Source organism: Sebastes umbrosus, chromosome 17 (assembly GCF_015220745.1).
Source record: "Sebastes umbrosus isolate fSebUmb1 chromosome 17, fSebUmb1.pri, whole genome shotgun sequence".
Taxonomy (NCBI): Eukaryota; Metazoa; Chordata; class Actinopteri; order Perciformes; family Sebastidae; genus Sebastes; species Sebastes umbrosus.
The window spans coordinates 19658920-19674121 of NC_051285.1; the positions used below are offsets into that span (position 1 = coordinate 19658920).

The 15202-nt window shown below is 39.2% G+C and overlaps 2 protein-coding genes across 3 annotated transcripts in view; one reads left to right on the forward strand and one right to left on the reverse strand.

Annotated features, from left to right (window-relative positions):
- The window catches only part of nectin3b (nectin cell adhesion molecule 3b), a 32548-nt gene extending 29850 nt beyond the window's left edge, over positions 1-2698 (forward strand). Inside the window, exon 8 of one of the 2 annotated variants that reach the window (XM_037747943.1) lies at positions 64-2698. In XM_037747943.1, coding sequence (XP_037603871.1) covers positions 64-231 — 168 coding nt within the window. In that variant the 3' untranslated portion in view covers positions 232-2698. The remainder of the gene's footprint in view (positions 1-63) is intronic. The other variant, XM_037747945.1, reaches the window with a different exon arrangement.
- On the reverse strand, positions 2407-13742 carry rtn2b (reticulon 2b). The gene is made up of 7 exons (XM_037747948.1): positions 13634-13742; positions 7328-7535; positions 7012-7150; positions 6777-6846; positions 5510-5556; positions 5261-5319; positions 2407-5165 (listed from the first exon to the last, which is right to left on the reverse strand). The coding sequence occupies exons 1-7, from the start codon at positions 13644-13646 to the stop codon at positions 5051-5053; spliced, it is 651 nt and encodes a 216-aa protein (XP_037603876.1). The 5' UTR covers positions 13647-13742; the 3' UTR covers positions 2407-5050.
- Positions 13743-15202: the final 1460 nt, after the last annotated feature.

The following is a 15202-nucleotide window of genomic DNA, read 5'->3' on the forward strand; positions in this document are numbered from 1 at the left end:
GAGAAATCACATGAGAAGATAAAACTATGTTGTCACACACTATCTTTGATGATTTTCAACCAGCAGACTCGAAGGCCAGAGCTGACTGACAGGCAGCAGCACCCACCCACGACGAGGCCAAGACCACCGGCAACACAAAGCCCCACCCAGCAGCTGTCCCGCCTGCAGTGGGTGTGTCACCAGAGTGGGACAGACCGGGTGTACATCAACCACCGTGAACACTACGTGTGACAGACATCCTGAACACAGTCTGCCAAACACCTGGCAGTCATTCACTCTGTCACTGAGCCATCAATCCAGAGGAGGAACTAGCTGGCAGCTTTAGAGGGCAGCGTCTCACACATTTTCATTACCTTTTATTTCTCGTTGTTAAATGTTATTCGTCCTAAAGGAGTAGTTCAACGCTTATTTGACCTTTGGACAGAGCCAGGCCTGCCTCTATGCTTTGTGATAAACTAAGCTAACTGCCTGCTGGCTCTAGCTTCATATTTACTTTACAGACAAGAGGGCGGTATCAATTTTCTCATTTAACTAAAAGTGAATAAGTGAATTTCTCAAAATGTGGAACTATTCCTTTAATTATTTTTTCTTTCTTATTTTTGTTTTGCATATATTTATTAGTGTTGATATCACTTAGGATACCCAGATGATGATTTAGAAATCTGCCCCTTCCTAATCAGCTTGTGCACCATACTGTACATGAGTAGATAGAAAACAGCTGAGGGTCATAGTTATCCACCAAAATCTAAACACTGTTTCCCTTTTTCTTTTATCAGACACAAAGCATAAATCAGAGACTCTATTCTGAGACATATCACTAGACCAAACCACGCCACATCTAAACCGCTTAGGTCCACTGAGACCAAATGTACTAGCTGCAACACAGACCATGAAGGGATTAATTAAGGTATTTCTGTCCCAGTTCTGTGATTTGTTGTTGTAGTGTTATGACACAATGCTTTTTTGGCAGCGGAAACTCTAGATTTGTAAATGTGTAAATGTAGCCTCTGTGTCAGTGCAATTATGTAGAGTCATAACCTGCTACTAATCAGGGGAACAGTAATCTGAGACGTCACTGATGTCAGTACTTTACTGTAGAAAAATGCACTTGTATGTGTGAAATATTCAGAACATTTTGTGGCAAGGAGTTGAAGTTGATTACATACTTCATATTCCTTTAAAATATGTCGGACTTTTATGTGTTGAACTAATTGTTTGAAGTGCCATATTGACATTTTGGGGGTATTCCCTATATAGGATGCTGTAGTTTTGACATGTCTTCAGTGTGACCAGATGGTCATGAAGCGCTCTTGTCTTGTTTGATTTATGTATTAAAATGCATTTTAATTTAAATGCATAAAATTTGCACCAGTGACATGAATGACGCTGTGGCAACAGTAGATTAAAAATCATAATTTGTTCTCACTCTGTGTAATCAGACAGCTCTACGTGAAGGTGTTCAATAAGCTCCTGAAAGTAAACAGACTGAGAGGTGGAAGCTCTGAGTCACCACATGTGGAAACAAGAGAAGAAGTCCTTGAAGGTTTGAGAGAGAGTTTTGAGTTGACGTGTGGAGGCTTTCTGAGGTAAATTCATCTCAAGGTCACAGTCACATTGTATCCACTGTGATTCTCACAAAAGAGAGAAAAGCTGTTTTTATTAGCAGGAAACATTTTGTGTAGATGATGCAGTGTTTGTATCTGAGAAGCCAGAGCCCACATTGTGTTGATGGTTACCGTGTTTGTCAGGATTGATTTCTCTCTTTAGATCAGTCAGTGATCAGTGGGTTTCTCCATCCTCTCATGAAGGGGAGTAGCTGACACTTTCCAAGAGCAGCACCTAGTGGTCAAACGGGTCAGTGCAACATCTGGTGGTGAGTGTATTACCATCACTGAATATACAGTATATATAAAGTAAAAATGACCCATGGATGCTCGCTGTCCACAAAAACTTCAATGTATTTGATTAAAACTATAGCGTAATGTACCTACATTTTAGGGTTGAGGAGATATTAAGTCACAGTCGGATCTTTCACATTAATTAAGCCTAAGGGAGTTTTTTATTTTTTGTAAATGGAAAATCATATATCACATTGACTAGTTGATGTCTGTCACACTGGCTGAATGTTTAATGGGAAGCATAACTGTCAGCTGGCAGTTCAGAAATCACTTTGACTGGGAATGTCTCTGTAGTATTAATTTAGACAAAATTGTCAATTATAATTGAAGATAAAAACTATATTAAAGACAATAAATATGCATGTATTGTCCAGCCATAGAATAAGCATAAATATACTGACTGTGTCAAAACATCTGCTGTGAAAAACGGACTTTCACATCATTGTTAATAAAATTTAACACAAGTAACGGATGAAAAAGTGGTTAAGAATTACCAAACAAACTCACCTTCAATTTTAGTAAATAACCTTTTATTGGGGAGCAACATGACAATAGGAAATAATAAAAAATAGTAAATACATATAGAAATCAGTCAATCTAAAACAAAAGATGAAAGTGGCAACCATAACAGAAAAAAAACAAAGCACAATGTAGGTTAAGCCCTGTCATGCCTCACTTACAGCATCTTTCTCATCATGATTACACTTTTATTTTTTTGCACATTTTACAATTGTATTAAGTGACATACACCTAGAAAAAATAGATCATAATGATGCCAATTCTACATCAAGAAGCCAAAATAGGCAGGAAAAATTAAACAGATATTACTGTCTGTATTACTATTACATCTTTAAAGGGCATTTTCATGGGGACTACTTTCTACCAAAGAAATAGTCCTTTTGAAAACAGTTGAAGTGTTCTGGGCAAATTAAAAAAAATTAAAAAAGTTTTGTTTTTTTAATAATTGAGCTGTGATGACCATTTTATTTTTTCATTACATACTGAAGCTACCAAAAGTCCTATTTGAAGGCTGCTTCAACCTGGGCTCATAAGGTAAAATGACAGTAAATAACTTCAGTTCATTAAGACATGCTAGTATGAGTGCAGCTATGTTTCAAGGTCTGAAACACCGACCACCACATGGTCACCAACATTCATCTGACATGCTAACAGTAGCTCGCCAGCTGCACTGAAAAAACTGCTCACAGTTTACTGGTTCAGGTTTGTTTTTAGACTTTCGACAAAAAAAAGCAGCCATGTAGCGTTACAGTGAATTTTAGATTTTGCTTCATGAGGTGTTTTGTGTAATTTGATGGTGTCTTGGTTATTCTCAGAAACAATCAATGAACACATTCTTGGTTGATTTGGAAAATGTTGACATGGGAGTTGTGCCAGCAAACAGATACTCTCTGGAAGTATTAAATTTATGTATTGTGGACTGACAAAAAATATCAAAGAGAAAGTTCTTGAGTCAAATTTAATTTTGTTGATGCTAAAGGAGTGATCTCCATTATTATACAGGATGTTGACATTTCCATGAAATGCCTGACAGACAGAATAGTGTGGAATTTAATGTCATTTGCCAGCGACCTCCACCTCCTCGACAAACTGCCCCTCAAGCACTTTTCTCCTCACAAGCTGTCAGCGGCATGGTGTGATGCTGCTTCATTTGTTGGTTTGATTTTTGGAAGTGAGACAAAATGAGTCCATTGACCTATTTTGTGTCCAAATCCTTTATTTAAGTAACTGGCTTTTTGTCTCATCTCATCATGATGACCATAAATATTTTACAAATGGTATTAAATGTGTGGATTGTAGTTTTATCTACTGAAATGTCTTCTGAAGGCAGGTTATGGTTCAACTGGTTCACACTGGTATGCAACTGAAACAGGCTGGAGGTGGTACGGTATGTCCTCATGATAGTTAGTTATATGTTAGTTATAGTTATGTAAGATATAAGACTCGTGTAGGCAACAATAACCAAGTAGCATTTCTTGTCCCATTGCTCCAGGAGTGTTTGAAATAGTAACTTGAGAAATCAAAAACATTCTGGCAAGCTTAAAGCAGCTATAATCAATATTTTTACATTATCAATAGATTGCATGACTACTTATATGTGAAAGGGTCGCTCATAGCAACAGAGAATTATCAGCCAGTTTAGCTCTACACAGCATTTTAGCATCTTTCAGCCCATAGTTTGGGTTTTCCTTTCCACAACTAGATGAACTAAATATTGAACTTATATTCATTAGGCGGTTAGTGTTCACAGCTTGTTGGTGCCCGAGTGGGCAAAAAAATTGCAAGTTTTAACACGCTGTTAAAATATGAGAGCAGAAATAAAGTTCTCTTTTCTGCAAAGTAAAAATTGCTTGGTGTTTTGTGCCATAAAGCGGCATCTTTTTGTGCCATTAATTAGTCCAATTTTGGAGTTAATGCTGGACAGTTGAAGTTGCTCTCACTTGTTAAGAGTTGTTTCATTCCTGCATGTTGTACCTTTAATCACAAAACTGCCCCAAGAGCAGGAAGTCACTGTTTGTACCTGATTAACTACAATTTGTATGAAGAGCAGAGGACAATTCTGTCATTATTTCTCATGTAAGTCTCATAAAAGTTGTAAGGTGTTGCTGCTTAAAAAGCTTTTGCTAATACTTTGATGTAGCAAGCGCAAAATCATTAAAGTTAATTAATGGCAGGGGATGTTCCTGTCAGATTTATTCTATCCAGCCAACAATGTATGATGCTACTTAATGAAAGCAGCAATAATGCTTCACTGCTTCGTTATGAATAATTCTGCAGCTCAACAGGAACACGGTGCTCACTGGTTATGTAAAAATAGACCTGTTATCAAAGAAAAAAAAAACAGTGATATTCTGTCCCTGCTTGATGTAGATGTGAACTGGTTATATTGAACGCTGCCCACAGAGAGCATCTCAGTAAATAAAATTCTTCTCCTCATGCACTTCCACTCCTTCTCCGTGAGTGAATGGCAGCTTTGTTTCAGCTGTCAGGATCAATTAAAACTTGCTCCCATGAACAAACATCACGGCGGAGAAATGGAAATGAGCGGCCCCTCAAAGCGGCCCCACAGAGAATGTACCATTCCAACATTTTTCCAAATCCCAAATGGGTGCTTTCAACATGCGACCGACAAGTTACTTTGACTTGGCTTTCTGTTTGGCGGCGGGTGCAGGTGCAGCTACAGGTGCAGGTTTTGGGGCGGGTGCAGGGGCGGAAGAGGGTCTCACTGATCCATACAGACTGAGGCACCTGCAACAAAACAGGGGCATCACAACAAAAAAGATGTTCATATTTTGTTCACACAGGCACACAAAAGAACATTATACAAAGAGCAGGTTACTTACAGGTTTTTGATTTTCTTTACAAAAGCTTTGACGGCTCTAACCATCCTCCTTATCCGCATCTGTCACCAAAACGACAAACAGGTCAGTGCATTGAAAGTATTTCTGTATCTAACTATTGCTCTGGCATCATAAAAGTCATGTTCATTGCAATTATATGTTATATTACTAGTTTATCATTTCTTTTTTTCTGCCTGAGTAAGTACAGTTCAGTGAAGAATTTTGATTGTAAAAAAAGAATCAATCTCTCACCTGCTGCTTTTTGTACAACAGAGGAAAGGAGAAAACGGCGATCACAGCTGGTAAACAAAGACAAAGGAAAAGGGATTTCAGTACTGTGGTACAGGTTTATTTTGATTTGTGAATTAAACTTAGAAAAATTGAATTTTATTAGATCCGTTATATACATACAGAAATTTGACCTCTGCATTTAACCTTAGGAGCAGTGGGCTGAGTAAAAAACCCGGGGTGCACCTTGACGTTCAGTGACCCAATCCCAATGTCCCCCTTAAGGCCCTAAGCCCCAAACCCTCAGGAACTTGACTGTCACCTGGTAAATGATTGAGTGTGAGAGGCTGCAAGGTCTTGAAATGGTATAAATACGAATGGGACAGCACTTTGCCGCAACATATCACATCGCATTGACAATGCCAATTGGGGGTTTTTACTTAACGTTTTTTTACTGAATGTTTTTTTACTGCCTATTTGAACATTTTCCAGGCCTTACGAGACAATAGGTAACTGTCAAAACATCAATTTACTTGTCAAACTTCATTGAGCAAAATTAAAAGAACTGGTTGATGAATAAACCAGGTGTATAATATAGTCCAATGCTAGCATTCCTCTGATTTCATGTGTTTTTTATGTACCATCTTAAATCCTTAATGTTAATGTTTCTGTGTAAATTTAAATATGCCTGGCTGAACACCCATGTGCCGTCCTATTTGTTAACCTTTCTTTTCTTTTTTTTACGCCTTCGGGCTTCCCCTGGTAATCATGATAACCCTGTGTTTAACATCAAAACGCTATGAATTGTGGGTACTTTCCTCAGGCAAAGTCTGCAGAAATGCAGACTTACGGAAAGTGTTCATAAAGGGCTCAAAATGTCTGACATGAATGCGCCTCAAAGTCTGTGAGTGTGGACATTGGGATTCGGCCAGTGTCTTGCTCAAATACACTTTGACATGCGGACAGTAGGAGCAGGGGATCAACCTTGCGGTTAAATAGCGACCTGCTCTACCCACTGAGCTACAGCCACCCAAATCCGTTCTACCAGTGAAACACATGTTGTATAAAATGTCTCTGTGGATGGGTCCTTAGGGACGATGTCAGGGTGAATGGCTGGACACTCTTTAGTGTTTTTGACTTCGTGTCCTCTCTCTTGTCAAAGATGGTATCTTTAAACCATGCCCATGATCTTTTACTTAACTTTTACCGAGTTGTTTTTTGTTTGCTTAAACGTAGCCGGATCTTAATCATAGAGGTGGCAGAGCAGAGTCATTTTGGATGAAGAACTCACCAGTTATCACCAGAGTCAGTCCGCTGGTTAGGATGCCGACATAGGTCAGCAGATACAGGAGCAGAACAAACTGAGAGAACACAGAAGACAAAGATTTGATTAAGCCTATGCAATGATAATGTATTAACAAATGAGTCCCTGTAATGTGAGGGGGTTGATTGTACTGCCGATCCCACTGAGAATCAACACCCCCACTATGCAGCTCTGTGAAGCTGCATACTCATCGTACTCGGACCTTAATAGAGTCGATCATGCTTTCGATGAAAATCAGCCGTTTGATCTCTGTGACGGCAAATGCGATCAGCAGTACCACCTCCTCCACCAGCACCACTGTCTCCTTATCTGTCAGAGAGCTGTCGTGATCCAGATGCGACCTGGGGACAGAGACAGGTCCTTAAGAACACAAATGCTGATGGGATACAAAACAATCAAGGCCCTACATTTAGCCACAAGTGCAACATGATTGAAATTATCGACCCACAGAGAGCAGCGCAGTTTGGGTTTGAAGTTGGAAAGACCAATGAAGTTTAAATCAACGTTGACAGACTCACTGGAAAGGGTGGACGCCGGGGTTCCAGCGCAGCAGCTCCAGCAGTTTATAGTAAAAACGGAGGGTGAAGGTGACACACATGACACCCAGACAGATGTGGGAGAGCACGGTGATGGCACTGAGCTGGAACATACTGGCCAGACTGATCACCAGCCCCGTGAATACTACACCTGTCCACCTCATTTTCCGCCAATACACCAGATCTACAACTGCACAAGAAGACACACACGTTAGAAACAGAAAATGAGATGAATTACAATTAAAGTAGCAGTTGGTAGAATTGGAGCAAATATGATAAAAATAAGTTATTTTTATAAAACGGTCACTATATCCTGACAGTAATGCATGAGACAGGTAATCTGAAAAAAAATCATGTGCCTCTGTGTCCTCTGGTGTCCTCCAGTGCTCCTAAAGGCATCTGCAAGATTTCACAGACCGGAGGAAAACAACCAATCACAGCCGAGCTGGAGCCTGCCGTCTCTGAGCAGCTGTCAATCACTTGCGAACTCCGATCAAATGGTCAAACTAGGCAGCGCTGATCAAATATGAATCAATATTCTGTTACAGTGATGCCTATTTCTCGCATAAAATGTTTTCAGAAACATCTTGTAGTGTACTGTTTAGCTGTAAAATGAGAACGTTTTTGTCCCGGCAGCCATGTTTACATCAGTTGAGGAAATACCAAGCACCGCCCAACAGCTGGAGCAAACTTTTTTTCTCAGAGGCGAGAAATAGGCATTACAGTAACAGAATATTGATTAATATTTGATCAGCGCTGCCCAGTTTGACTGTTTGATCGGAGTTCGCGATTGACAGCTGCCTCCATTGAAAAAACAGCCAATAGGAACGCTCTCTCTCTGAAATGACCTGTGATTGGCCAAAGGATCCCGTCACGGATTTTTTAAAGTCTGAAAACAGAGCCATGAGGAGGAGCAGAAGTCTAGTTTTCTCTCAGAACACTTGAATTACAATATGCTGAAAGGTTATTATGGATTTTTTGCCCAATGATGCTGAAAATATTCTGCCTACTGCAGGTTTAATGTATGATTGAGAGAAGGGAAATCTTTGAAAGATGTATGAAGTTTGTAGATGGTAATCAATCGGATGCTTCCTTTTTTTTGCTTTGGTGACAATTTTGTTGTTTGATCATCTCAAGGTTTCATTCAGCAACACCTGCCAATGAAGCAATGTTTTCTTTCTTGCTTGCTTTTTCTTTAATATATCATCACAATAACCAATTGCTATATGTTAGCATGCTGAGTTCACCACCTAGCTAGCATAAACTAGCTCCGTCTTCCCTCGGTAATGACATTGATGTTGTCCTTCAGGGGAGCCAGTTTTGTCTAGTTCTCTTAATACATCCACGGTTCTATCACACACACACACACTCAGCCGAAGACTTTGTGTCACCACAGATATGGAGATGTTTCCCTGTGCTTAAATGTTTCTTTTGGAAATGTTAATATCTGAATCTGTTCATTGTGCAATGAAAGACTGTAGCCTCTCACTCACTGAAGGTCCTTTCAGACACAACGTGACAATGGCACCACTGCACTCTGAAACACATTATTTCTATTTGGCTTTTGCCACACCACGGTGGCTTTTCGCTGCATCCAACTTTGGGCGCTGCGCGCTGTGATGTGCGGCGAGTGCAGCTCAAACCGCGTTGTGTTGTGAGCATCTGCCCTACCGGGAAACGATATAGGTTTAGCTGTATTGTCGTCCGGGTGAAAACAGTAGGGCTTATACCATGGCTTATACACGCTGTACAGCGCCAGAAACAGGTTGAGATAACAAAAAGGAAAAAAGGCTTAAACGTTGGTCATAAATCGGGAGAAATACAAGAGAAGTGTGACCCTACAAAATCGGGAGGGTTGGCAAGTATGGTTATAGTAGTGAAATATGGGTTTTCCAGTTACCTAATCAAATCTCATTGCTCACTGTCTAATTTAGGGTGACCATATTTTCAAACCCCGAAACCGCGATCCTTAAAGCCCCCCTCAAGTGTATTTTGGCATTTCTATGATATTTCATATTTTTTTTAATTGATTAGCCACACATTGTACATTTTTTTGACAAATAACTTAATTTTCTGCTCAAAGTTTTTTTAAAAAGAAGCTCGTTGTAGGGATGCTAATTTTGGAAAAAAGAAATTAACCGATAATCGACCTTCGTTAATCGATTATTGACTGTTAACCAACAAGATTAGTGCGTCCCGTGCAGCGGTGCGCCAGCTGCAGTGTATGAGCACAACAGAGTCCCCAGTTCACCCGTCCGGGAGCGTTACTGTAGCAGCAATGAAGCTGCGTTTAGTGCTGCGGACATCCAGCCACTTTCCCAGTAACTCTCCACCGCACATTTAGTTTAGTTTAGCAGGTTGTCAGCTGTGTGTCTGCCCGGCATAATGATACTCTGCTGGCCCAGCTTAACTTAAGCGAGTGTCCGACAGACTGCATGTGTGTTTGTGCTACCTTAGCAGCTCTAGCGTTGCCGTTGGCTTCGTGCCTGCCATTGTCACACACATACGGTCTGTCAGCGCGGCGTAACTTAAGCGAGTGTCTGACAGACCGTGTGTGTAGGGTGGCGGTGAGTGTGAGGTTGTTGGTGGCGTTATAGCTGTGAACATACTGTAGCAGTGTGTGTACAGTTTATTTGTTGGTGAATAAATGCTACAAAACTACAACTCCTCCGCTCAAGCGAGCTGGAGCTGTTCTTTTAATATATCCATGGAGAGACCGGAGACAACTTCCTGTATCCTGCAACTCCGGCTCTACCTCTTTAGGTGGGCTGTTAAGGTGGACCAGCTTTTCCCCTTAAAGAGACAAGCCGCTCAGCTTTTGAATTAATTATTAACATTTATTTTAACCGTTCTAACTGATAGCATTAACCGGTTAAATGCTTAATGTCAGTCAATGGTTAAACGGTTAATTATTGACATCTCTAGTAGGGGATCTGAAAATGTGGTTGTAAATATCAGTCCCTCCAGGAATTTGCGATGTTGTGATCGCAACAGTTAATACAAATCAGCAAATCCCTGTGTATTGACCTTGCAATTTCGTCCAATCACTGCAAATTTGACAAATCTTAGCAGTCCCCCCCTCGCCCATGTTACCAAACATCACTTCCTCCTTCTTTCTGGTTGTGAAGATGGATCATAATCATCATCATTCACTTCTCCCATCGGACTGAATAGATTCAAGACCTGCCGCTATAGCCTCCTAAAGGTGCAGGGCAGTGGTTAAACCAAGTGTCAGTGTTTCCCATTTGTTGCCGGTCACATTTACACACGGGTACCACATGGAAGCTTTTATTGGACTTTATTAGTTGTAATCCGCAGAAGACATTCCACAAATGTGTACCATGATCTGCAAATATTTCACATGTAAACCTCAAAATACGTATTTACAGAGTATGTTATGCGTATTTGCAAATCGCCCTTCATTTTTGTGGATATGACTTTACACAACACAAATACAAAAATACATGTTTGTGGATAGTGAAATATTTGCAGATACACATTTGTGGAATGTCTTCTGTGGATTACAACTAATAAAGTCAAATAAAAACTTCCATAGTGCCGCCGCCTCAAAATGGTTAACGTAGGCACACAGCGACACAGAAGGTAACGTTACAGCCGCGCACACAGCATTGGGCGAAGGTAAATTATAACCCTATCATGATGTGTTCAAATATAATCTTGTAAAATGTAGTTTTCGGCGAGAAAGTTGAATGAATCAGTTGTTTGAAGGAAATGTTTTCACATCAGTACAAAATAGAGATTAGAGAGGGAAATATGACCTGTTTACTTTCCTAACACTAGCTCTAAGCAGCTTACAAATTATGATTAAAACTACTGATGCCCATAATTATTTTTAATCAAAGCAAATATTTAAATGAAAATATACAAACTTTTATTTCCTAATCAATTGTGTGTTTTCTATGCAAATAACAACTAGGTGACAATAAAGTAAAGTAAAAGTAAAAGCATAACAATTAGAATTTTTGACAGTTAATACTTTGGGATGGTAAGAAATTATTTCTCGGGGAGGTGATGAAAAAAGTTATTCTGGAGCCTCGCTGTCAATTATAGTTCTAATAATAATAATCATAATTCATAATCAGCATATCAAACTCTCAAAAAATCAGAAAACTGCAATTGGTGCATCTCTACTGTGAGGTACATGTAAGCTTTGAGACAGGCCCAATGTTTTAGGTTTGTAATTGTCACTGAAGAATATGAATGTTCTGGGTACTTTAATATTTCATGCTGTTTTCACTGTGAGCTTTGTGGAATACCCCCCAGCTGCACTTCTTCAATTACAAATCAAGCAGATTTTGTTATAATTTGTGTAATGCTGAGCCTTTTCGGTAAGGTTACTTGAAACACTCAAAACAGTGTGGTTTTATTCTTACTGGAACAAGTTGCCTTTGATTTTTAATGAATTATACATTTTATATGTAAAAAATTTAAATTTTCACTTGCTCCTGCAATTTTATTGCAAAAAAAAACGCCTAAAAACATCGCAACATGCTTTTAAATTTTTTTTTAGAAAAGCTACCGTGAAATCAAGTATTTTAGTGCCACAACAATTGCAAAAAAAGCCAGCGAAATCCTGGAGGGACTGAAAGATGCCTGATAGTAAGGCAAGCACTGTCAGGCACTGTATTTTTGTTATGGCTCTGTATTTGAATGAGAGATCATATGTTCCTGTTGCTGTGGGTTTTAAAGAAGCTCAGACTTTGTTTCACATAGTTTTATATCAGTTTTCCAAAATTCTATGAAAGTGACACCACTTGAAAAAGCAGCAAGTGTTTGTGATTCTAACTCCTCATTCAGACGACCCAGAAAATCTTCCATCTTCCTCTGTTTGTTACAAGCAAACCTGCTGGTGTTGACGGGAATGTGACATATATCTCTCCCTCTGTGCCAGAGAAGTTTCAGTTATACAAGAGGCAAAATGGACAGCAAGTTATTTAAAAACATAGATTTTGAGTTTAGAGTTTAGACAGCAACTAAATCACTAAATGTGCCAGTTACTTACATGTATAAATATTGATAAAACACGTTGTCTATTTGGCTGTATGTTGCAAGAAAAAAACACAGTTTTTTTTTTCTAGTTAGTAGTATCTAGTAGTTCTATTCAGTACAACATTTGTTAATCTTTAAGGGCCTGCACGATTTAGAAAAAATATCTTATTACAATTATTTTTACTGATATTGCAATTGTGATATGATTTGGTTTATTAGAGGGAATGATAATTTTTCATCATTATTCTCATTTTCATTGAAACACATATTAAAATGATAATGGTGTGATTTTGGCAGGGATCTGTATCAAACAAAAATGTTTTCTTTAATCTGTAGAATAGGATGTGTAGGCCAGGCTGTCTCTGCAGCACCGCAATATTTGATTTTAAATGGAATTCAAATCCGAAGCAGTAGCATCTTTTTGTTCATCTCTTTAGTTGCCAAAAAATAAGCTATTACAGGAAAAAAAAGATGCATCTGCATGAATGTGTTGCTTTTAGTAATGCACGTCGTACATTTCTGAATGAATAATAAAAACAGGAATAATTATACTATGAGTCACAGTGTGACATTAGATCTTCAAACACCAAAACATTAATTGAGCCTCCTAACTCCAGTGTTAATCTCAAGGTAATTATCTGATTAAAACAAACACATAGGAATCTTACACCTAAACATGTACACACACAGACTGTCTTCCAAAAGACAATTTACAAGCAACTGAGTCATGCATTTACACACACACACTCACACAACTAAACCAGCAACCCATTTTCATAACCAGGTTTCCAGAGAAATATATAAGTTAACTTCTTTCAGGTTTTCTTATTTAATGGTAAATTTGGACAGGAAGCTGGTGAGGCAGAAACTGAGACACTCATACTTATGCTGTTACACCTATGAAGTCATTTCCAAGCATGGCATAACCATAACCTCACTCTGATTCTAATCCTGATATAGAAAAAATAACCCCGACAAGGAAACACTCATCAATCTTCTATTCTTATGTGACAATTTGGACCTTTAAGAATGAAACAAACAAACAACATTGAATCAGCGATACAGTAGGGTCTCATTTAGTTGAGACCCATCTGTCCACCAAATGAAAGACAAGCAGGACTCAGTATTTGACTGGTCATCCTGTCTGCATTCACACCTGCCCAGCAAAGGGGACAAAATAAATTCTCTCTTCCTCCTCTACCTGACAGCTGGACTCTGACCAGCTCCCTGTCTGCTCTGATTCACTTTACTTCAAGCTGTCACCATTTATTTCCTTACGTTTGGTGGCCATTTCAGCGACGATCCTGCTTGCTTTCCTCTCCTGCTTGTGCTTCCACTGTTGGCTCGCACACCAGGCTTTTTTTGGCCACCCCAGCTCTGTCAGCAATATAAGGCCGGGCTGGCCTAATTTTATCCTGTATTGGATACCCCCTGTTTGGATTCTCTCCCTCTCTCTCTCACACACACACACACACACACTCAAATTGGGAACCTGAGACATCAGCATGTACATGTCCCTCAGCAGGGGCGGAATTTTGATTTTAAAGAGGGGGAGGGGGGGTGGGGGGTGGCACAGTTATTAGTAAAGGCACAAATCCTCAAAACACCTTGCATTTTTCAGATACCTAAGGCCCTATGAAATCCATTACATTTTTTTCTAGATTCAGTTTTATTTTTTCCCAAATTCCATGTTTTCCATTTTAATTTTTCCGAATTCTGTGTTTTAGGATTCAAGCACATTTTGTCATCAGAAAGTCTCTAATCATGTAGTGTATAAATACAATTTCAACAATTCATGAGAAAATATTCAACATTTAATGAATATCAATGAATTTGATGTAACACAATATTGCACTATTTTTCTCAATAAAAGTACTTCATAACAGCTATAAAACAAATCATTCCATCCTATTGTAAAATAAAGTGCTCTAAATTCAGTAGGGGTGGGGGAAAAAATCAATTCACCTACATATGATTTTTTTTTTTTTTTTTATGATATTGAAATAGATTTATTTATGCCAGAATCAATATATTTCCTTCATTTGAGTCTATGCGGAGGTAGAAGGAAGTTACTGCTTTTATTTTTGTAGTCTGAGTAACGTGCCGTCATGTTCGTTTCGTATCCGTCACCAAAACAAAATACAGCCGGCCGCAGCAAGCCAAAACGCAAAAGTAGAAAACGTCGGAGGGTCTGCATGGATACAACCTGCCCTCTGACATTTTAAATCAAACGTGATAAACACTACACATCCAGTAAAGTATGGAAACACTTTGGGTTTCATACATTGCCAGGAAAAGCAGAGCTAGACATCATGGCTAAAGCTGCATGCTAACCCTGTCATGGACAGGAAACGTTATCGTATTGTGGTAACGTGCAGTCAAGCAAGCCGTCTCCGTGGTTAAATCAGCCGACACTACAACTGTAGAGTACCCATATACTGACATTTATGTTAAATGCATTCAAAACGGCCGCGATGGAGCTGACCATGGATGCATAAAGAGGCCGGACCTGACGGGAGAGCTATTGACGGACTTGGCGAAGTTAGTGGAAGTATACACGTGACTACGTCCGGTTTTCAAAATAAGGTGTTAACAAAGGGAACTGTATATACAAAATACATATATATGGAAACATTGCATGTCCCTTATAAAAGTAAAAAGAAATATTCAAGGGTAGAGATCCGTTGCACTGTGCATCCTACCGTCCAATCTCACTTTTATCTGTGGACGTGAAAATATTCGCAACGGTCTTTGCTCGTAGATTGGAGTCTGTCGTGCCCTCAATCATATCAGCTATATATGCTATAAAAAATCATAGTATAGTATGCCAAAAAAAATGTAGTAATA

Coding starts and splice junctions, on each gene's coding strand:
- rtn2b (XM_037747948.1), bottom strand. Junction 6,847..7,011: donor GCATGATCGACTCTATTAAG/GTCCGAGTACGA, acceptor GTGTTCTCTCAG/TTTGTTCTGCTCCTGTATCT. Junction 5,320..5,509: donor TGTTGTACAAAAAGCAGCAG/GTGAGAGATTGA, acceptor TTTTGGTGACAG/ATGCGGATAAGGAGGATGGT.